The 19,838-nt window shown below is 40.5% G+C and overlaps 1 protein-coding gene across 1 annotated transcript in view; it reads right to left on the bottom strand.

Moving 5' to 3' along the window:
• The window catches only part of vwf (von Willebrand factor), a 122,608-nt gene that overhangs the window by 88,988 nt on the left and 13,782 nt on the right, over positions 1–19,838 (bottom strand). Inside the window, exons 7-15 of the mRNA XM_073066229.1 lie at positions 18,829–19,042; positions 15,919–16,041; positions 15,710–15,821; positions 14,286–14,332; positions 12,179–12,315; positions 11,956–12,094; positions 7,683–7,783; positions 7,412–7,607; positions 525–740 (exon numbers count right to left, since the gene is read on the bottom strand). Coding sequence (XP_072922330.1) covers positions 525–740; positions 7,412–7,607; positions 7,683–7,783; positions 11,956–12,094; positions 12,179–12,315; positions 14,286–14,332; positions 15,710–15,821; positions 15,919–16,041; positions 18,829–19,042 — 1,285 coding nt within the window. The remainder of the gene's footprint in view (positions 1–524; positions 741–7,411; positions 7,608–7,682; positions 7,784–11,955; positions 12,095–12,178; positions 12,316–14,285; positions 14,333–15,709; positions 15,822–15,918; positions 16,042–18,828; positions 19,043–19,838) is intronic.

The raw sequence follows: 19,838 nt of genomic DNA, 5'->3' as shown, positions 1-19,838 counted from the left end.
TACTAGTCCATACTTTTATTTATTTATTGAGTTATGGTGTGGAAAACGCCCTTCCGGCCCCTCAAGCTGTGCCACCCAGCAATCACCAACTTAACCCTATCCTAATCATTTACAATGACCAATTAACCTGCCAACTGGTACATCTGAGAACTGTGGGAGAAAAACAGAGCACCCAGAGAAAACCCAGCGGTCACGGAGAGAACGTACAAACTCCTTACAGATTGCAGGGGCTGGGGGGGGGGGGGGGGGGGAATGAACCCAGGTACTGGTACTGTAAAGCATTGTGCTAACCACTATGCTACCGTACACCTTTGGATTGTAGGGGAAAACCTGAGCACCTGGACGAAACCCACACAGACACTGGGAGAAACTAATAGACAGTAGCTGGAATTAAACCCAAGTCACTTGCACTGTGATACTGTTATGCTAACTGCTGGCATTAACATGCTGCCATCAAGAATAACATATTGATTTTTTTTCCTCATGGTTAAAAGATAAAGGAATGGGAAAGCAGAACCTCTTACCACAGAAATCTGGAGACCTCCAGTTAATTAAGACACCTTTCTTGGTGCACAATGCAGCGTAACTGGCAATGGCAGAGCACAGGCATTCATCGCCTTCTTTGCAGGCACATACATCATAGTGACAGATCTTGAGGAATGGAGCAGGATTTACTTCATGGTGACATGGTTCAAACTCAGTTAACAGAAAAACAGAGCACACCTCCGCAGCATACCTCGCTGAAATACAAACATCATAAAATGGTGACAATCATAGAAATGCTCGAAAGGTTCATGTTATTGTCAAAGTAAGATCTACAATACAACTCTGATATTTGAACAAGCAGCCAAGAAATACAGGAAGACCATGGAAGCTGCTGAAAGGAAAGACATCAAAATCCACCCCCCCTCACGAAAAAGAAATAAAACAAAATCAATAAACCCCAAAATTCCTCTCCCACTCCCTGTAGAAAATAATACTGACAATAGCATCAAATCTCCAACCCCTCCCCTGCAGGAAAAAGCAATAACAATCCGTGACCCTCTCACTCACAGAAAAAAAACAACAATTCCTGATCCCCTCACTCGCTGAAAAAAAAACAGCAACAACACCTCTTCCTCCTTTTGCAACCTCCCTGTCTCCATTTCTGGAGATGTTTACTGACATCTTTTATAAAGCTACCGATTGCCATGACTATTTTGATTATACCTCTTCCCACAATGTCTCCCATAAAAGTGCTATTCCCTTTCCTCAGTTCCTTCCTTTCCACTGCATCTACTCTTGGGATGAAGCTTTCCTTTCCAGGTCACAAGAGATGTCCTTCTTCTCAAAGAACGGGGTTTCCCTTCCTCTACCATTGATGCTGCTCTCACCTGCTCTTCTCCATTTCCTGGGCATCCACACTCTCTCATCTTCCCACCACTTTAACAGAAAGAGAGTTCCCCTGTGTTCACCTACCACTCCATGAGCCTCTGCATCCAATACATCATTCCCTGTGACTTCCGTCACCTTCACTGGGATCCTATCACAAAATATGTTGTTATTTCCCCCCTCTCACCGTTTTCCGAAGGGATCACTGCATCTGCCCATTCACTTGCTTCCTCACCTCCGTTCAGGGCCCCAAACAACCTGTCCACGTGAGACACTTCACTAGTGAATTTGTTGGGGTCATCTATTGAATCCAGAGCTCTGATGCGGCCTCCGGTACACTGGTGAGACCCAACGTAAATTGGGGTACTGCTTTGTTCAGTACCTCCACTCCATTCACCAAAAGTGGAATTTCCTTAGCATCAACCACTTAAATACCTATCCCCATTCCCACTCTGATGCGTCAGTCTCTGGCATCCTCTTCTGCCGTGATGAGGCCACTCTCAAGTTGGAGAATCAATACTTCATATTCCACCTAGGCAGCCTCCAACCTGAGGGCATGAACATCGATTTTTCCTGCCCGTATTTTTTTAAGTTATTTTTTTTTCCTTTTCCCTTCCTCTTCCATCTCCTTTGATTCTCCACTCTGCCTTCTTACCTCCTCTCCTCACCTGCCTATCACCTCCACTTGGTGCCCCTCCTTCTTCCCTTTCTCTCATGGTCCACTCTGCTCTCCTATCAGATTAGCCCTTGATCTTTCCCACCCTCTTGGCTTCACCTATCACCTTCGAGTTGGTCCTCCTTCCCCTGCCCCTACCTTTTTATTCTGGTGTCTTCCCACTTCATTTCCAACTGTGATGAAAGGTCTTGGCCTAGAACGTTTCATAAAAGCTGCCTGATCTGCTGAGTTTCTCCAGCATTTTGTGTTTGTTGCCTGAGAAATGATTGGTTTAAAAACAGTAATCCCAAAAACTTTAGGGATACAGGTAGAATTTTAATTTTACACCATCCACAAAACTATTTTCCATTGACTCAAATGAAGAAGGCAAAAAGCTAGCAGTGCCCTCAGTCTCGTAAGCTTCCCCTCTGAGGGAAAATTAGGTAAAAATTACACCTGCAATTAATGGACTGGGAAAGGAAGTGGTGACTATGAGATTCTGTTTTAAAACATAAGGTAAAGAGCTTGTGCACTATTTCAGCAATGCAATAAGTGCTGTGTTTGCCACCTAGATAACTCCCAAGAACAACAATCCTGAGATGTTCGTATGCCAGCTCAAATCAATTCTTTCTAATTATGTGTATTAGCCACAAACTTTACTGAGAATTCATATCTAGTACATTGAAATGCACCAAAGGCGGGAGAGATTTTCATGGTTAAAACATATATTAGTATAAAGCCAGTTCCATTAACGTATGACTCACTTGCTCCTACTGTCTGTAAACACAAATTGTAACTTCAGTTAGGGACCCCTTACTTCTAGCAAGTTAATCAAGAGGTTGCATTCAAAATACAAGATACAAGATTGTTTATTGTCATTCATCAGTACTCGTGTGTGTAGAAGGAAACGATTGTTACTCCAGATCCGATGCAGTATGAAAAATAACAGTAAGTATAAAGAACACAGTAAGAATCTATACATAAGATTAGCTTATATACATAGACTGATTGTATGTACATAACATGCCGTTAGGTACAGGAGTATCTGTACATAAGATGATTCTGTCAGGAAATGGTGAAGTATTGGTAGTGGGGTGGGTTAATGGGTAGAGGTGTTGATCTGCTGGTCCTGGTGTGGATGCTGTGTAGCCTCCTCCCCAGTGGGAGAGGAGCATAAGCAGGGTGATTAGGATCCTTCATGCTATTGTTGGCTTTTTCCCATCACCTTTCTATATTTATGTCCTTGATGATGCGTTTACTAGTGTTGGTGATGCATTGGGTATCAAGTACCAGAGTAGATCCCTCTTGTCTACCACAGTGAAGTTTCCATACCACACATCAATACAGCATGTTAGGATGCTCTCAGCCGCGAATCTGTAGAAGGCTGTGAGTATTGATGTGCACAATCCAACTCTCTTCAGTCTCTTCAGAAAGTAGAGGCGTTGGTGAGTTTCTTGACTGTTCTGGGACCATGAGACTTTCTGTGAGATATGCACTCCTGGAAGTTTGAATCTGCTCACAGTTTACACTGCTGTGCCACCAGTGTAAAGAGGAATATGGGTATCTCCTGAAGTCGATAACTATCTTCTTTGTCTTGTTGACAAGAGACATACTCAAATAGTTAGTGGGGTAAACCAATCCAGGAAAGGTGGGAATGCCTCTTCTTTCACTTCACCGATGTGTCCAAGATTCCACAGAGCATCACGTATCTTACCTAATTGTAAAAAGTGTCTCTGCCTGCATTAAATATATCTGCATATTTGTTTTAATAACTGGATGGAGGAACTGCATAAATTTATTAGCTATTATCATACATGTGGTTTTACCCCATAAAACAATGAACATCATAACACTTCCTTCTCAGTACAATGTGGAAGGATTCAGCTGTTAAAATCTAAAGATGGAAATCAATTATTAAAGATGTCATGAACACTTTGGGAAATCAAGCTAAATATGGCCATTTGAAGATATGATTGCAAGTTTTGCCTTGAATAAAAAATTATTTAAAACAAAGATAGATTTTTTTAAATGTCTGATATCTTGTAAGGACAAAATATAACTGCAAAGTTTTTTACATCTCAATATTATGAAATCACATGAACAACTGTAGAAGAAGATCAATTATTTATTCTTTACAAACAAGAGAAAATCTGCAGATGCTGGAGATCCAAAGCAACACATACAAAATGCTGGAGGAACTCCGCAGGTCTGGCAACATCTGTGGAAAAGAATAAACAGGACTGGAGAAGGGTCGCAGCCCGAAATATTGACTGTTTACTCCTTTCCATAGATGCTGCCTTGCCTGCTGAGTTCCTCCAACATTTTGTGTGTGTTGCTTAATTATTCTTTGTTAATTTCTTGCCATTATGCCTGTTTAAAGGTTTGAAGTGTGAAATATGTACCCTTCAAAATCAAAAGCATTAATCTGGGAAATTGTTTCTAAGTTATCACAGCATTGAGATCTTGAAGTCAGATAAAACAGAATGATTTTCTCTAAATAAAGAGTGAAACTTGGTTTATTCTGTTGCAGCCAGATATTCACCAGAAATCCATATAGCAGTCAGAGTCAGATTCACAATTATTTATCACATCTTCTTCAAAGCATACAGTGAGATATGTCATTTGCATTAACAACTAACACACCAAAGGGTGTGCTGGGGTCAGTCACACAAGTGTGGCCACACAGAGCATGCCCACAATGTTAAACACAACAGCACACCACAAAACAGCACAAACAGCAGCAACAGAACAAAACAAGTCCCTTTTCCTCCCTCCAACCCCCTGAGACAAACAGGCATTCAAACCCAGTACAGGCCACCACTGGGCCTCCAGTCCTTGTCCCTGGAGTCTCAAACTCACAGACATTGGGCCTCCAACCTTCATTCTCTCTCTCATCTGGACTCGCCCTCTGCTTCAGGACTTCAGTCTTTAACATTTCAGGCTTTCTATCTGTCGAGCTTTATTATTCATTTTTAACAAATAGTGTTAAGTCAAAGACCAATTGGAAAAAAAAAGTTGAAACCACACAACTTCAGTTCAAAAATAACATTTTGCTGGTGAAGAGTGTGTTATTCCATAAGAGAGAGAATTGGTCAAGATGCCAGAAAAGATACTGTCATGCCAAGGTCTGCCACGCAGGATATAGCTTGTGTTGCCAGCATCATCCTTATCTGGTGTCATCGTCACTGTTTGGATTTTGAGCCTTGGCTTCAAGTTGCAAGGCAAAGAGAAAATGTGACTAACAACTGACGCAGGCTCACTAAATGATTGTATGAGTTAGACTTAGTGAAAAACTCAGCTAATAATCTGGCAGGGTCAACTGTTATAGAAACTGACTGATTTTCAATACGTTGATTTTAAATTACAGATTGTGTTATCATACAAGTTTCCTGCTGCAGATAAATGAATCAATACCCTGTCTTGACCTACTTGATCTGTTGTGTACCTAAAGTAAGTGATATTGTGCTGGTATTTTGCATCCTGATGGAGATACCTTTGGGGTGCTTCTGGGTGTTTGCTCCACAATAACTGCCTGATGGATAGTTGTGATTCTCTGAGATTAAATAATTTGGGTAGTAGGACAGTTCAATCTGCCTATAGAGTGACGAAGTTGGCCAGTCAGCATATGGGGGTTGTGCCCAAGAGTGTGTACTGTGTTTATATAACTGTGCAAAAGTCTTAGGTACATATATTTAGCTAGAGGCCTAAAACTTTGCATAGTACTATAATAATTTTATGCATTGCACTGTCCTCTTGCTGCAAAAAAAAATTCATGACATATATAAGAGAGGATAAACCTGATTCTGATATGGGTCTCTATTGTGGACTGAGAGTGAAAAGGGAGCAGGGAGAGGGGAATCATGTTTGGGAAAAGGGGAAGGGAGACGGGAGTGAGTAGGAAGCACGAGAGATACATTCTGTCGTGATAAAAAAATTGTTTGGAATCAAATGACCTTGTCTGGTCTCTCAAGGCTGGGTGTGTCTGTATCCGTACCAGCTGCCACCCCTGGCAATCCTCTCCCACCTGTGTCACACAACTCCCATGGCGTAACACCCTCACCATTCCCAACATCATTTGCTCCTACCAGATATACAAACTCGCTCTCCGCTCCACATTGACAAATACACTACCGTGCAAAAGTCTTAGGCACCTGGCTATACACATGTGTCAAAGACTTTTGCACAGTACTGTCCCTGTACGTAACGTATCTGCTTTATAACAGGTAGTTAAAACTGGCCAGTGTATCACTGGCAACAGCCTAACTGCCGTCAAGGGCATAGATACATACAGAAAGGTGCTGGAAAAAGGCCAGCAATATCATGAAGGATCCCACCTACCCTGCTCATGGACTATTTGTCCCACTCTCACCAATGAAAAAGCTAACTAACATTCATGCCAGGACCACTTGACTCAAAAGCAGTTAGTTACCCAGGACGTCAGGCTGATCAACATCTCCAGCTATTATACACTTCACCATACCCCCCACCACCACTACTTTATCATTTCCTGACAGAGTCATCTTATGTACAGGTTCTCCTGCACCTAGCGTCACTTTATGTACATACAATCAGTCTATGTATATAAGCTAATCTATACCTATTGGGTTTTATTGTGTTCTTTATGCTTATGGTATTTTTTATGGTGCAATAGTTGTAGGCTAGCAATTATTTTGTTCTCCTTTACACTTGTGTATTGATGAATGACAGAAGCAATCTTGAATTCTGAAATCTTGAAGGTCACGTTTGATTATGCATTGGTAATCAACAGGCAGATTCCCCTGTATCTAGCTCCATGCAATCAATCTACACTCAGTGGGCACTTTATTTGGTATACCTGTACACTGCTCGTTAATGCAAATATCAAGATAGCCAATCATGTGGCAGCAACTCAATGCACAAAAGCTTGCAGACATGGTCTAAAGGTTCAGTTGTTGTTCAGATCAAGCATCCGAATGGGGAAGAGATGTGATTTAAGTGACTTTGACCATGGAATGATCGTTGGTGCCAGGTGGAGTGGTTTGCCTATCTCAAAATCCACTCAGATTTTCACGCACAGAGTTTACAGAGAATGATATGCAAAACAAATTTTAAAATCTAGTGAGTGACAATTCTGTGGGTGAAAATGCCTTATTAAAGAGAGAGATCAGAGGAAAATGGTCAGACTGATTCTAGCTGACAGGGAGGTGACAGTAACTCAAATAACCATGTGTTACAACAGTGATGTGCAGGAGAAATTTCTGAATCGAGCCTTGAATTGGCTGAACTACAGCAGCAGAAGACCATCTTGGAGTCCACTCCTGTACCTAATGAAGTGGCCACTGAATGTATTTCAAAACCCATATCAAATTAAGCACAGCATCCTAAAATGAAAGGAAACCTATTTACCTCTCTTGGGATTTAACTTGCATGGGTCAGCATGTATCTGTTTCAAGTCAGCACAGCCTCCGTTGATCTTCCAGGAGTTTCCAAAATTGACCATCTCAGGTTCAACAAGTCCAGATGGTGTGAGGAAGTCATCTCCTTGATTCCCATTAAAATTTCCACAGAGGCCACAGGTTAATCCTGTGTACACAGCACTCAGCTACAGAAAAGTACAAGTTAGTTCAGTGCCAGAATAAAATTAAATCTGTTATTATTCTGTATGTGTTGGGTCTACCTTGAGATTAACTTTTCCATACCCATCCCAGTCAAACTGGAAATCTTCATCATATGTCACACGAATTGATGACTGAACTGTGCGCTGAATACGAAGAGCACCTGGAAGAAAGTTTAACTCAATAAGAATGAATAGATTTACAAGAATACTGTGCTATTAATAAAGTATTCTTAGGAAACACACCCAGCATGCCTCCTAAACTAAATTCATACTGCTTAAACTGGGGTCAGCTTTTCAAATGGAGTTAATTGCAGGTGTTTCAAACTCGGTGACTTCAATCATTTTGAATCTAAATAAACTTTATACTTAATAAAAATTATTTACTAGAATAGATTGTGCAATGCCTTTTTCATTCTTTACGCTCACTCGTGTTTCCCCATTGGGTGGTTTGTTACTACAATAATTGAGGGGGTTCCTCACCCAACCTGGCCCCTTCCACTCTGGTAGCAGGAGAACCCTACACTGTGGTCCTTCCATAACCAAGCCCTTGTGGAGGCTGTACCAAGCTGCAGTGTGTCTCTCAGCACATACTCTTGCAGCCTGGAACATGCCAGTCATCTGCATTCCTTCACGGACATCTCAAAGTGGTGGCAGACCAACAACTTCCAGGCAGACCAAAGGGCGTCTTTCACCGACTTGACGATCTGCCAGCAGCACTTCTTGTTTGTCTCTCTGTGTGTCCCTGGGAATAGCTCGTAGATCAGGGAGTTCTGTCACGCATCTGCTTGGGGTGAACCTTTTCACTGCCCCTTACATCTTGCTCTACACCATTGTAAAACCACAGTCTTCAGCGATGAGCTACTGTCTCCCCCCCCCCCCGCCCCCACCCCACCACTGACTTCAAAAATATTGCTGTTGGAGAAAAGAATGCACCCAGAGCTAAACATGCAGTGACACAAGTGCTTTTAGAGGTTAGACAATCAGAAGCATAATACACTAAAAAAAAATGAATAATCCTTTGGATCTTGCATCTTGTCCAGCTATATAGAACTTAGAGCAGTATGGAACAGGATCAGGCTCTTTGACGCCAAAAGTGCTGAACACAATGCCAAACTAAGCTGTGGTAATTCTCTTCTGCCTGCATCTGCTCCATCTCCCTCCAACGGATGTATCTTCATGTGTTTATCTACCAGCATCTTAACCATTACTATCATATCTGCTTCTACCACTACATCTGGCAACCAATTTCAGGCATCTAATACTCTCTGTAAAAAACTTGCCCTGCACTTCTCCTTTAAACTGTTTCCCCTCACCTTGACACAATACGTCAACCCCACGCCTCACCTGATGCACAGTACATCTCCCTCTCTCTAAACCCCACAGATATTATCTCATGTCACTTTTCTCAATGTCTAACAACCGTTGTTGCTGATGATTGCAATCCATTCAATTTAAGCAACTGCTTCAGACCAGGTCACTGAAGTCTAAATGGTGTACAAATGTACTTCAAATGCCAGCCAAGCAATAAGCAGATGAAGAAGCCCTCATCCTTCATTCAGAGTAATGCATACAAAGTGCTGGAGGAACCCAGCAGGTCAGGCAGCACCCATCAGGAGCACTGCAGAACCTCAGCAAAGAATCTGCCACCTTCTCAATGAGGGAAGGGCAATAAAGAATCAGCCATCTCCCAAACAATATGCAAGAGAAAAAAACTTCACCTGCTAGGAATTAAAATTGTCCTTTATGCCTCCTGCCCTCACCCACCACCTCCCCAGGTGCTACTGCTAGAACATGGAGTGCAGTGGGCTGCAAGTAGTTCCTGGGTGGCTACACTATACAGGAGGTCAAAGTAAAGTTATTATCAAAATAAGAATATTTCTCCATATGCTATCTTGAGATGTATTTTCCTCCAGGCATTTACAGGAAAATAAAGAAATATAATAGAATTTATGGAAAAAAACAAAGGCTAACAAACAACTAATGTGCTAAAGGACACAAATCGTGCAAATAAATTGTATAGTCTTTGAAAGTGAAACTAAAGGTTGTGGAGTCAGTTCCATGCTGGGGTGAGTGAAGTTATCCATGCTGGTTCAGGAGCCTCATGTTTGAGGAGTAATAACTGGTGATTTCCTGAATCTGGTGGTGTGGGATTTAAGGCTGCTGTACCTTCTGCCCAATGGTATTAGTGAGAAGAGACCCTGGTCTGGATGGTGAGGACCTCCCAATGGTATTAGCAAAAAGAGACCCTGGTCTGGATGGTGAGGATCTCCCAATGGTATTAGCAAGAAGAGAGCCTGATCTGAATGGTGAGGACCTCCCAATGGTATTAGCAAAAAGAGACCCTGGTCTGGATGGTGAGGATCTCCCAATGGTATTAGCAAGAAGAGAGCCTGATCTGAATGGTGAGGACCTCCCAATGGTATTAGCAAAAAGAGACCCTGGTCTGGATGGTGAGGACCTCCCAATGGTATTAGCAAGAAGAGACCCTGGTCTGGATGGTGAAGACCTCCCAATGGCATTAGCAAGAAGAGAGCCTGGTCTGGATGGTGAAGACCTCCCAATGGTATTAGCAAGAAGAGAGCCTGGTCTGGATGGTAAGGATCTCCCAATGGTATTAGCAAGAAGAGACCCTGGTCTGGATGGTGAAGATCTCCCAATGGTATTAACAAGAAGAGAGCCTGGTCTGAATGGTGAGGATCTCCCAATGGTATTAGCAAGAAGAGACCCTGGTCTGAATGGTGAGGATCTCCCAATGGTACTAGCAAGAAGAGACCCTGGTCTGAATGGTGAGGATCTCCCAATGGTATTAGCAAGAAGAGAGCCTGATCTGAATGGTGAGGACCTCCCAATGGTATTAGCAAGAAGAGAGCCTGGTCTGGATGGTGAGGATCTCCCAATGGTATTAGCAAGAAGAGAGCCTGGTCTGGATGGTGAGGACCTCCCAATGGTATTAGCAAGAAGAGAGCCTGATCTGAATGGTGAGGACCTCCCAATGGTATTAGCAAGAAGAGAGCCTGGTCTGGATGGTGAGGATCTCCCAATGGTATTAGCAAGAAGAGAGCCTGATCTGAATGGTGAGGACCTCCCAATGGTATTAGCAAGAAGAGAGCCTGGTCTGGATGGTGAGGATCTCCCAATGGTATTAGCAAGAAGAGAGCCTGGTCTGGATGGTGAGGACCTCCCAATGGTATTAGCAAGAAGAGACCCTGGTCTGAATGGTGAGGATCTCCCAATGGTATTAGCAAGAAGAGACCCTGGTCTGGATGGTGAGGACCTCCCAATGGTATTAGCAAGAAGAGAGCCTGATCTGAATGGTGAGGATCTCCCAATGGTACTAGCAAGAAGAGAGCCTGGTCTGGATGGTGAGGATCTCCCAATGGTATTAGCAAGAAGAGACCCTGGTCTGGATGGTGAGGATCTCCCAATGGTATTAGCAAGAAGAGACCCTGGTCTGAATGGTGAGGATCTCCCAATGGTATTAGCAAGAAGAGACCCTGGTCTGAATGGTGAGGATCTCCCAATGGTATTAGCAAGAAGAGACCCTGGTCTGAATGGTGAGGATCTCCCAATGGTATTAGCAAGAAGAGACCCTGGTCTGAATGGTGAGGATCTCCCAATGGTATTAGCAAGAAGAGACCCTGGTCTGAATGGTGAGGATCTCCCAATGGTATTAGCAAGAAGAGACCCTGGTCTGAATGGTGAGGATCTCCCAATGGTATTAGCAAGAAGAGACCCTGGTCTGAATGGTGAGGATCTCCCAATGGTATTAGCAAGAAGAGACCCTGGTCTGAATGGTGAGGATCTCCCAATGGTATTAGCAAGAAGAGACCCTGATCTGGATGTGGCGATCCTTGCTGATGGAAGCTGCTTTCTTGTGGCAGTACTCCATGTAAATGTGAGCATGTAAGAGTAAAGCAGGAGAGAAATAAATTCCATTTCAGATCCAGATTCAGATTCACTTATCACATGTACATTGAAACATACAGTGAAATGCATTGTTTGTGCTATCAACCAACACACAAGGAAGTGCTGGGGGCAGCCCACAGGTGCTGCCACACGTTCCAGTGCCAACATAACATGCCCCTAACATTTTTCTGCTGAGCACTTCTTATCGGGTAGCCAGATTAATGAAAAAAAGCAAAATTTTGTATCATTTGAACATCATAAAGTAAATCAGGGAGAAAGCAGTAAGGCAAAATGAGGCCATATTTTATAAATTTTCCATTTCTTTTGACTTGTTGACAGAACTAAACAGAAACTTAGGTGATTTTTCATTGTACAAAACTCTAAGAGCCTCAAAAAGCAGTTTTGATAGGTAACAATAAGTATGAACCTTGGATTAGAGGTGGTTGTATGTCCATGCCATTCACTGAAACTCTGCCACCATGTTTAAGTTTAATGGTCATGCTTTGCAGCTCCTTGAACCTCAGTGTGGCCGATCTTATGCAAACAGCGTCAGGATCATCTGCGCACTAGGGAAGAAAGTTCAAAGCACTGAGTATTGCTGAGAAATATCCTTCAGCATTCGATAGCGTAAAAATATTGATTGGCTGTACCTGCACTTTCTCAATGAAAACCGCAAACGTGTCTTCCCCACAGTCCTTTGCCAGCAAGTATTGGCACATTCCAGCAAAGGTGAAGTACTTATCATCAAAGCTCTTGAAGTGTGATTGCCCAATGACAAAACATTCCCCTAAATGTACAAGAGTTAAACATGACAAAGAATTATTGGCACCCCCATAGCATGGTATTATATTTCATTTAATAACAGGTAGAGTTATAGAAAAGTACAGCACAGAAACAGGCCCTACAGCCCATCTAGTCCATGCTGAAACTACTTAAACTGCCTACTCCCATCAAACTGCATTGGGACCATAGCCCTCCATGTCCCTACCATCCATGTACCTATCTAAACTTCACTTAAATGCTGAAATTCAACCCATATGCACAACTTGTGCTGGCAGCTCATTCCACACTTTCATGACCCTCAGAGTGAAGAAGTTTTCTTTCTTGTTCTTATGCCGTGCTTAAAGAATTTATCTTTTATGTCCTGTCATACGTCCATTCATGGTGGAACTCTTTAACTACAACTGTTATGTGTCCCTATTCAAATTGGACTAGTATGCAGACACTGCAAATTATTGTTTCTTGCTGTAGAGATTGAATACAACCTAATTTATACTAAATCCAATCATTTCTGCAAGGGCAAAGAGTGTTCTATTTCCTCCAAGATTATGCCCCACCTTGTCTCTGAAATCTCCACTCCTACAGTCCTCTGAGATCTTCATCCTACTCCAATTCTGATTCTTCTTTCAATTCTGATTTTAATTACTCCACAGTGGTTCAGCAGGTGCCTTCAGTGCCAACTTGGGAGGCCCAAGAATTCCCTCCTTGAATCTTTCTATGGTTTTTCCACTTTTTCATCACTAAGGTTGCTCCATACAATCGTCTGTGTGTGAGCTGATGCCCCCTTTATTTAGGGCACTGGTAAAACCATATCTAGAGTAACGTGCACTAATTAATCTATGTGCCTGTAATGCTCTTGCAAGCATATTTAGCACTGTACCTGAACCTTACTGTACTTGTGTAGATGACAGGAAACTTGACTTGACTACAGGTCTCCTTATTTAATTAGGGATATGAATAACCTAAAAAGTTTGCTGGAATTGGTGAATTTTCTCAGGAAAAAAAGATTGGGTAAGCTAGTCTTATATCTGCTAGAGTTTAGAAGAGAGCTGAATGAAATATATATTCAAATTTGTGAAATCATGACAAATTGCACAAGATGATAAGAGGCATAGATCGAGTGGGTAGTCAAGACTTTTCCCAAAGGCAAAATGGCTAATACAAGGGGGCATAATTTTGCAGTGTTTGAAGGAAAGTACAGGGAGTAGGTCAGAGATAAGTTTTTTTAGACAGCGAGTGGAGGGGACATGGAACACTGCCAGGGGTGGTGGCAAAGGCAGATATATTGAAGCATTTAAGAAACTCTTAGATAGACGTGGATGAAAGAAAGATGGACTATGTAGAAGGGAAGGATTGAATTGATCTTAGAGTAGGTTAAAAGATTGGCACTACATTGCTGTAGTGTTTTATGTCTATGTTCTAACCTCTTCCATGGCACACCCTTGGGTGAATACCTCAGTCATTCCACCAGATCCTACATTTTGGAGTCATGTGTACATTTTCCACATTACATTGCAGTATATTTATGAACATCTATTTCAGCATTTCCATTGTGAGATCATCAAAAAGAAAACACTTTGTTCCCTTTACTGCTGATTCAGGCGGCACAGTTCAAAGTAGTTAAACTGATGTCTACAAGTAAGGACTTTGTAATTGGCTGGCTGAGACACAATAGAATCAAAGGAAGATTACTGTAGATAAGGAGACCATTTGATCCATCAAATCCATGGTTGTGCTCTATGCACAACCTATCCAGCTTATCCCATTCTCCCAAATTCTGTCTGTAAACTTGCAGCGTGTATTCTCTGCGTACTTTATCGAGATTCTTTGACTCTACCTGATATCAAAAGATCAACCGCATCTTTCAAAATTCATTTGGCTAACGAAACTCTTGACTACAAGAAAATGAATAAAATTACCCCATAAACCAATTTCGCTCAGATTGTTAAAACTTACAAGATAAAATAAAAATCATACCTGGACAATCCTCGTGGCTACATTCCCATTTTCCGTGGCTGCAAATGCTGCAAAATAAAATCTGGAATATAGAAACTTATAGATCTGGTGAATAACCTCCCCTAAGCAGTGTGAGGGGGCTGATAATATCATTGAATTGGAATTTTCATGCAGATTTTAGAAGAATATTTAGGTTTGGGGTAAACCAAATGAGCAAATTGAAAATGGACATTGTGTCACTGAATCCATTTCCCCAGCCCTTCTTACAAATGCAATATACACAAGATGGGCATAAAATTAAAGAAAAATTAGTATTCTATGCTTAATACAAAATAATAGCATACGTGTTTTCTAAAAGGGACAGTGCCTGATAAATATTTTTTAACCAATACCATTGTTGAAAACTTAAGGTACACTGTTAGTGGTTACACTGTTTTAACAAATTTGTATCTGTTAAAATTACTTTTTTTGAAGTTCCTTTCTAAACAATTAAATATAAATTCTTCCTTCAGTTCAAATATTTCCTGACAATTTGCTTATCCTATATTGGACACATGACTTAGCATAAATGCTGGTAACTCCTTACCCTATCACAAAAGTCCCAAAATCTTTGGCCAAGCTCAAGATTCTGCCACACCTGGAGATTGCAGAGTTTCTCTCTGGAACCGTCTGGCCCATTGACGACAGCTTGGTGGATTCAGAGAAGGTAAGTTCGAGGGAATAAGGAACGTGGGTGGTGAATACAGGTAGAGGGACTCACTTGGGGAAACCTCGGCCTTTAGACCCGGACTGGGAAACCTGATTGTGATTTGTGTTTCACTATATTACACTAATTAATTCAGAACAATTATAGTTTCAATGATGCATATTTCTGAAATGGACTACCACTGCATTTAATTCTTGACTATCATCTAATTTTTGCACACCACCACACCTAACATGATCTCTTTGTTTCCGACATGTTACAAAAAACATAAATAGATAATAAAGTTAGAAGTAATCTAAGATCTAAATATATTACCATTTTGTGGGCAGGATAAGTAAAATATAATGAAACAGAGATATAGATATTGGCATAGGGAACATTAATAAGGTATGATAGATTATTTCAGTATATAATCATTGATTAAGATTGATATGTAAAAAAGTACCATTTAAATTTAGGAGAATATTCATTTATATAATTTGAATAGGAAATGTAAAATAGTTTATTTGGATATTAAGCCAACAACAGATTACAGTAGTCTAACGCAGAGGCAGGTGTACGGAAGGCAAAGAAGACACAGAACCATTGACACTAGAATTAATAAAATGTGTGCGGTAAGCCTCATGCTTTTGTTTACAGTGAATGGTAATGCTTAATTGGACCCCCAACTGCTAGCTTGATGCATCCCACAACTAAGGTCTCAGTGGTGGTCATCATAGACATTACTTTCAGCACTAACCATTCATGGCAGCCCTGGGAGATGCTTGAACCAGCTGGGTACTGCTTTCCCATGTGCATACAGGAGCATTCTGAAGAGGCTACGCATGTGTCCCCATCCAGTAGTTTCCCATCTGAAATCCAAACAGTTCATCAGAATGAATAGAATGCATCTTTTTCAGGCGACTCATCTCATTAAACATCTGAGATGTAATAAGTGTGAACAATCACCTCCACAGGTGCAGCCATCCATGCATTGGCTATGGCACAGCTGATTGATGTTTAAACTCTTGCATGTTTGGTCGCAGGCTGGCACACACGTTTTGTATTCCATTCCAGGTGGACATTTCAGTACTTGTTAAATAAAAAAAAATCTTCGTTTAAGACAATCCATCCAAAAGAAAAACATCCATAAAGACTATACCTCAACTCATGACTTCTGAAGGATTAGGAAGATCACCATAATGTTTCCCGGGCTTCCAATGCACCACATTGCATATGATCAAATCATGGTTGAAGACCCCAAATATTTTTGAATAAAATACTTACTTTCACTGGGGCTTACATTTAAATCAACTGTCTGGGATTAAGTCTGAACTTCAGAAAAGTTTTTTTTTGCAGTATGCAAGTATTTATTAGCAGAAGTTCAATTGCTATATAAACCAACAAATGAAGCTTTAAAGAATGATTTGAACTGGCAATAACGGAATAATTTCAGTTTCCAATCTTATTTACTTTCCAATTGACTGTCCATAAAAATAGCATTATGATTCTATCCAGCAGCCTTAACAATAAGTTACTTGAACATTCCAAGTAAAAGCAAATAGGAAGTGTGATGGTATTGGGCTTACAGACTATAAAGTTACAAACTGAAATGAAAACTTTAAACCTCATTGGATATAAATAGCCTTGAGTCCTCTCACTAAAGGGAGATTATACGGTAATTATACAATCTTCAAAGACTGGATTACTTCACTGTTTATTCTCCATGGTGAGCTTAGTTGCCAAGACCCACTATTTGAGTGGTGGGTTCCCCCTCCCTACCAAGGAGATACTTTGAGCTAACAAAGTGGTTTAAACACAATCCATTTATTTTCAATAATGCAGGTTTAAATCCATACCACAATCTTAAAACACATTTAAATTTCACAGAAGATTTTTATCTTAAACATTTCCAAATTACAAACCATTTGTAAAACACAAACTATTTCCTAAACACAAAAAGAGTTCTTAAACATGCAGCATTTCTAAAACACAAAGGATAAAACATAAAGCATAAATCACAAAAGATTTCCAAAAGACAGGCACAATCCCTATAGACTAAAAAGACATACCTCAATGCAGATAACAAATCGCCAGTCGCAGAAAGCAAAGCCTGAGGAATAGATTCTAGTTCACCTTGTATTTCTTCAATATTTTCTCTTGATATTCCTATCCCAGTCCTAATAAGCCTAAATTGCTTTCTACATTTATACCCCTTTTCTCCCACTTGGGTGACTTCACATGGATATGATATTTCCTCAGATATCCTTTCAACATGAACTATCTGAAAGCATTTTGGAGACATAGACCTCTGAGTGTACACAGTTCAAAATTAATGCTGTAAAGCTATGATGCTAATTTCTTTGAAAATGTAAAACTCTTCCAACTATGAACACATCAATTATTGATATCCTAAATGATATTATCCATCTGTTCTGCAAGCCTCCTTGAGCTAAGCAACTTAAGAGTCCGCTTGTCTGCTTGAAACCATCCAAATTTTACAACCCTTTGTCTTATACTGCATCTTAAAGAACTAGTCACCTCATGCCTATTTTTCTACAGGCAGAGCATCTTCAAAGCTGTTCTATACACAATACGTCCTTTGACGTCAAGCTGATTACTGCTTTTCTTTTACATTTTAAGAACTGAAGACTAACTCTCAATTACAACCAGAAGTTAAACAAAGGAATATTAGTTGGAAGTTTATTTACAACTGCTTTTGATCTTGTGAGAGGCAGGTTCTGTTTGATAGATAGATAGATAGATAGATAGATAGATAGATAGATAGATAGATAGATAGATAGATAGATAGATAGATACTTTATTCATCCCCATGGGGAAATTCAACTTTTTTCCAATGTCCCATACACTTGTTGTAGCAAAACTAATTACATACAATACTTAACTCAGTAAAAAAATATGATATGCATCTAAATCACTATCTCAAAAAGCATTAATAATAGCTTTTAAAAAGTTCTTAAGTCCTGGCGGTTGAATTGTAAAGCCGAATGGCATTGGGGAGAATTGACCTCTTCATCCTGTCTGAGGAGCATTGCATCGATAGTAACCTGTCGCTGAAACTGCTTCTCTGTCTCTGGATGGTGCTATGTAGAGGATGTTCAGAGTTATCCATAATTGACCGTAGCCTACTCAGCGCCCTTCGCTCAGCTACCGATGTTAAACTCTCCAGTACTTTGCCCACGACAGAGCTCGCCTTCCTTACCAGCTTATTAAGACGTGAGGCATCCCTCTTCTTAATGCTTCCTCCCCAACACTCCACCACAAAGAAGAGGGCTCTCTCCACAACTGACCTATAGAACATCTTCAGCATCTCACTACAGACATTGAATGACGCCAACCTTCTAAGGAAGTACATTCGACTCTGTGCCTTCCTGCACAAGGCATCTGTGTTGGCAGTCCAGTCTAGCTTCTCGTCTAACTGTACTCCCAGATATTTGTAGGTCTTAACCTGCTCCACACATTCTCCATTAATGATCACTGGCTCCATATGAGGCCTAGATCTCCTAAAGTCCACCACCATCTCCTTGGTCTTGGTGATATTGAGATGCAGGTAGTTTGAGTTGCACCATATCACAAAGTCCTGTATCAGTTTCCTATACTCCTCCTCCTGTCCATTCCTGACACACCCCACTATGGCCGTGTCGTCAGCGAACTTCTGCACATCAAGCTTAGCAAACATGAGGAAGAGGCCTAAGGCAGTGAATATCCATCACGGAAGAGCAATTCAGTCCATAAAATATAATTTCATAATTGATTCTATAATAATAAAATAATATTTTGTTGAAATTGAAAAATTAAATATTACATTGCTAATGGAAGAAAGTCACAAATAGAACAAATAATCTTTACTGTACTTACTGCAGTTACTTTCTGTAGTCCAATCTTTGAGGACTAAACCCTTTTGAGCACAAGACCTTGCATATTCCAGAAATGCTTGGCAGTGACAATTCTTTCCTTCACAGTGGCATGCGTCATCCTCACAACTAGCAATGAACGGCTCTGGATCCACAAGATCATTACATTTCTTGAACACTTGTTGTATTTTGAGCATTTTGCACTTTCCAATCAAGTTCTGTATTCAAATAAAAGTTTAATTCATGTAAGTGTGTTTTCCAGCTCTCTCTCTCACACGCATGGTGCACTGTTGTTTCTTATTTCTCTCTTTCATTAAAGCTCTTCAGCACTTGCTACAAATTTAAACTCGCGCAGTCAAATATGATAATTAAAACCGAAACTGCAGTGAGCTGGGAAACTTATCATTGCAACTTTAATTTCATATTTCAAAACCCAAGCTATAAATATTCGAGGTAATGCTTCAGGGTCAAAATTTTAATGCAAAATTTTTCAAGTTTGTTTTGAGTGCAGATATTTGTCTATAGGTTAACATTTCAGTGTCACATTGCCACCTTTCTGATATAATCCATTTCCATGATCAGGGAAATGTATATTTATCCAGGATTTCAAATAGGGTTCCATTGTGTAGTGGGTATTATGACTAATAATGGACCTACTCTTAATTAAGTAAGTTCTGTGATACTTATAAAAGGTTACATGTGTAAGTGTTTGCCTGTTGATTACTAATGAACAATCAAGTGTAACCTTCAAGTTTTCAAGATTCAAGATTGCCAGTACAGAAGTGTAAAGGAGGGTGAAATAATTGTTACACCAGACATGATGCAGCATGAAATAAACAGCATGAGCATAAAGAACACAATAAATATAAATACATAAGATTCATTTATATACATAGACTGATTGTATATCCATAAAGTAATGGTAGGTACTGGAGTATCCATACATAAGATGACTCTGACAGGAAATTATAAATTAGTTATGGTGTGGGGGCTGTTGGGGAATAACCTATATAT

This window comes from Hemitrygon akajei, chromosome 14 (assembly GCF_048418815.1).
Source record: "Hemitrygon akajei chromosome 14, sHemAka1.3, whole genome shotgun sequence".
NCBI classification, from domain to species: Eukaryota; Metazoa; Chordata; class Chondrichthyes; order Myliobatiformes; family Dasyatidae; genus Hemitrygon; species Hemitrygon akajei.
The sequence above is the reverse complement of the archived record's forward strand: the minus strand, read 5'-3'. Positions and strand labels throughout refer to the sequence as shown.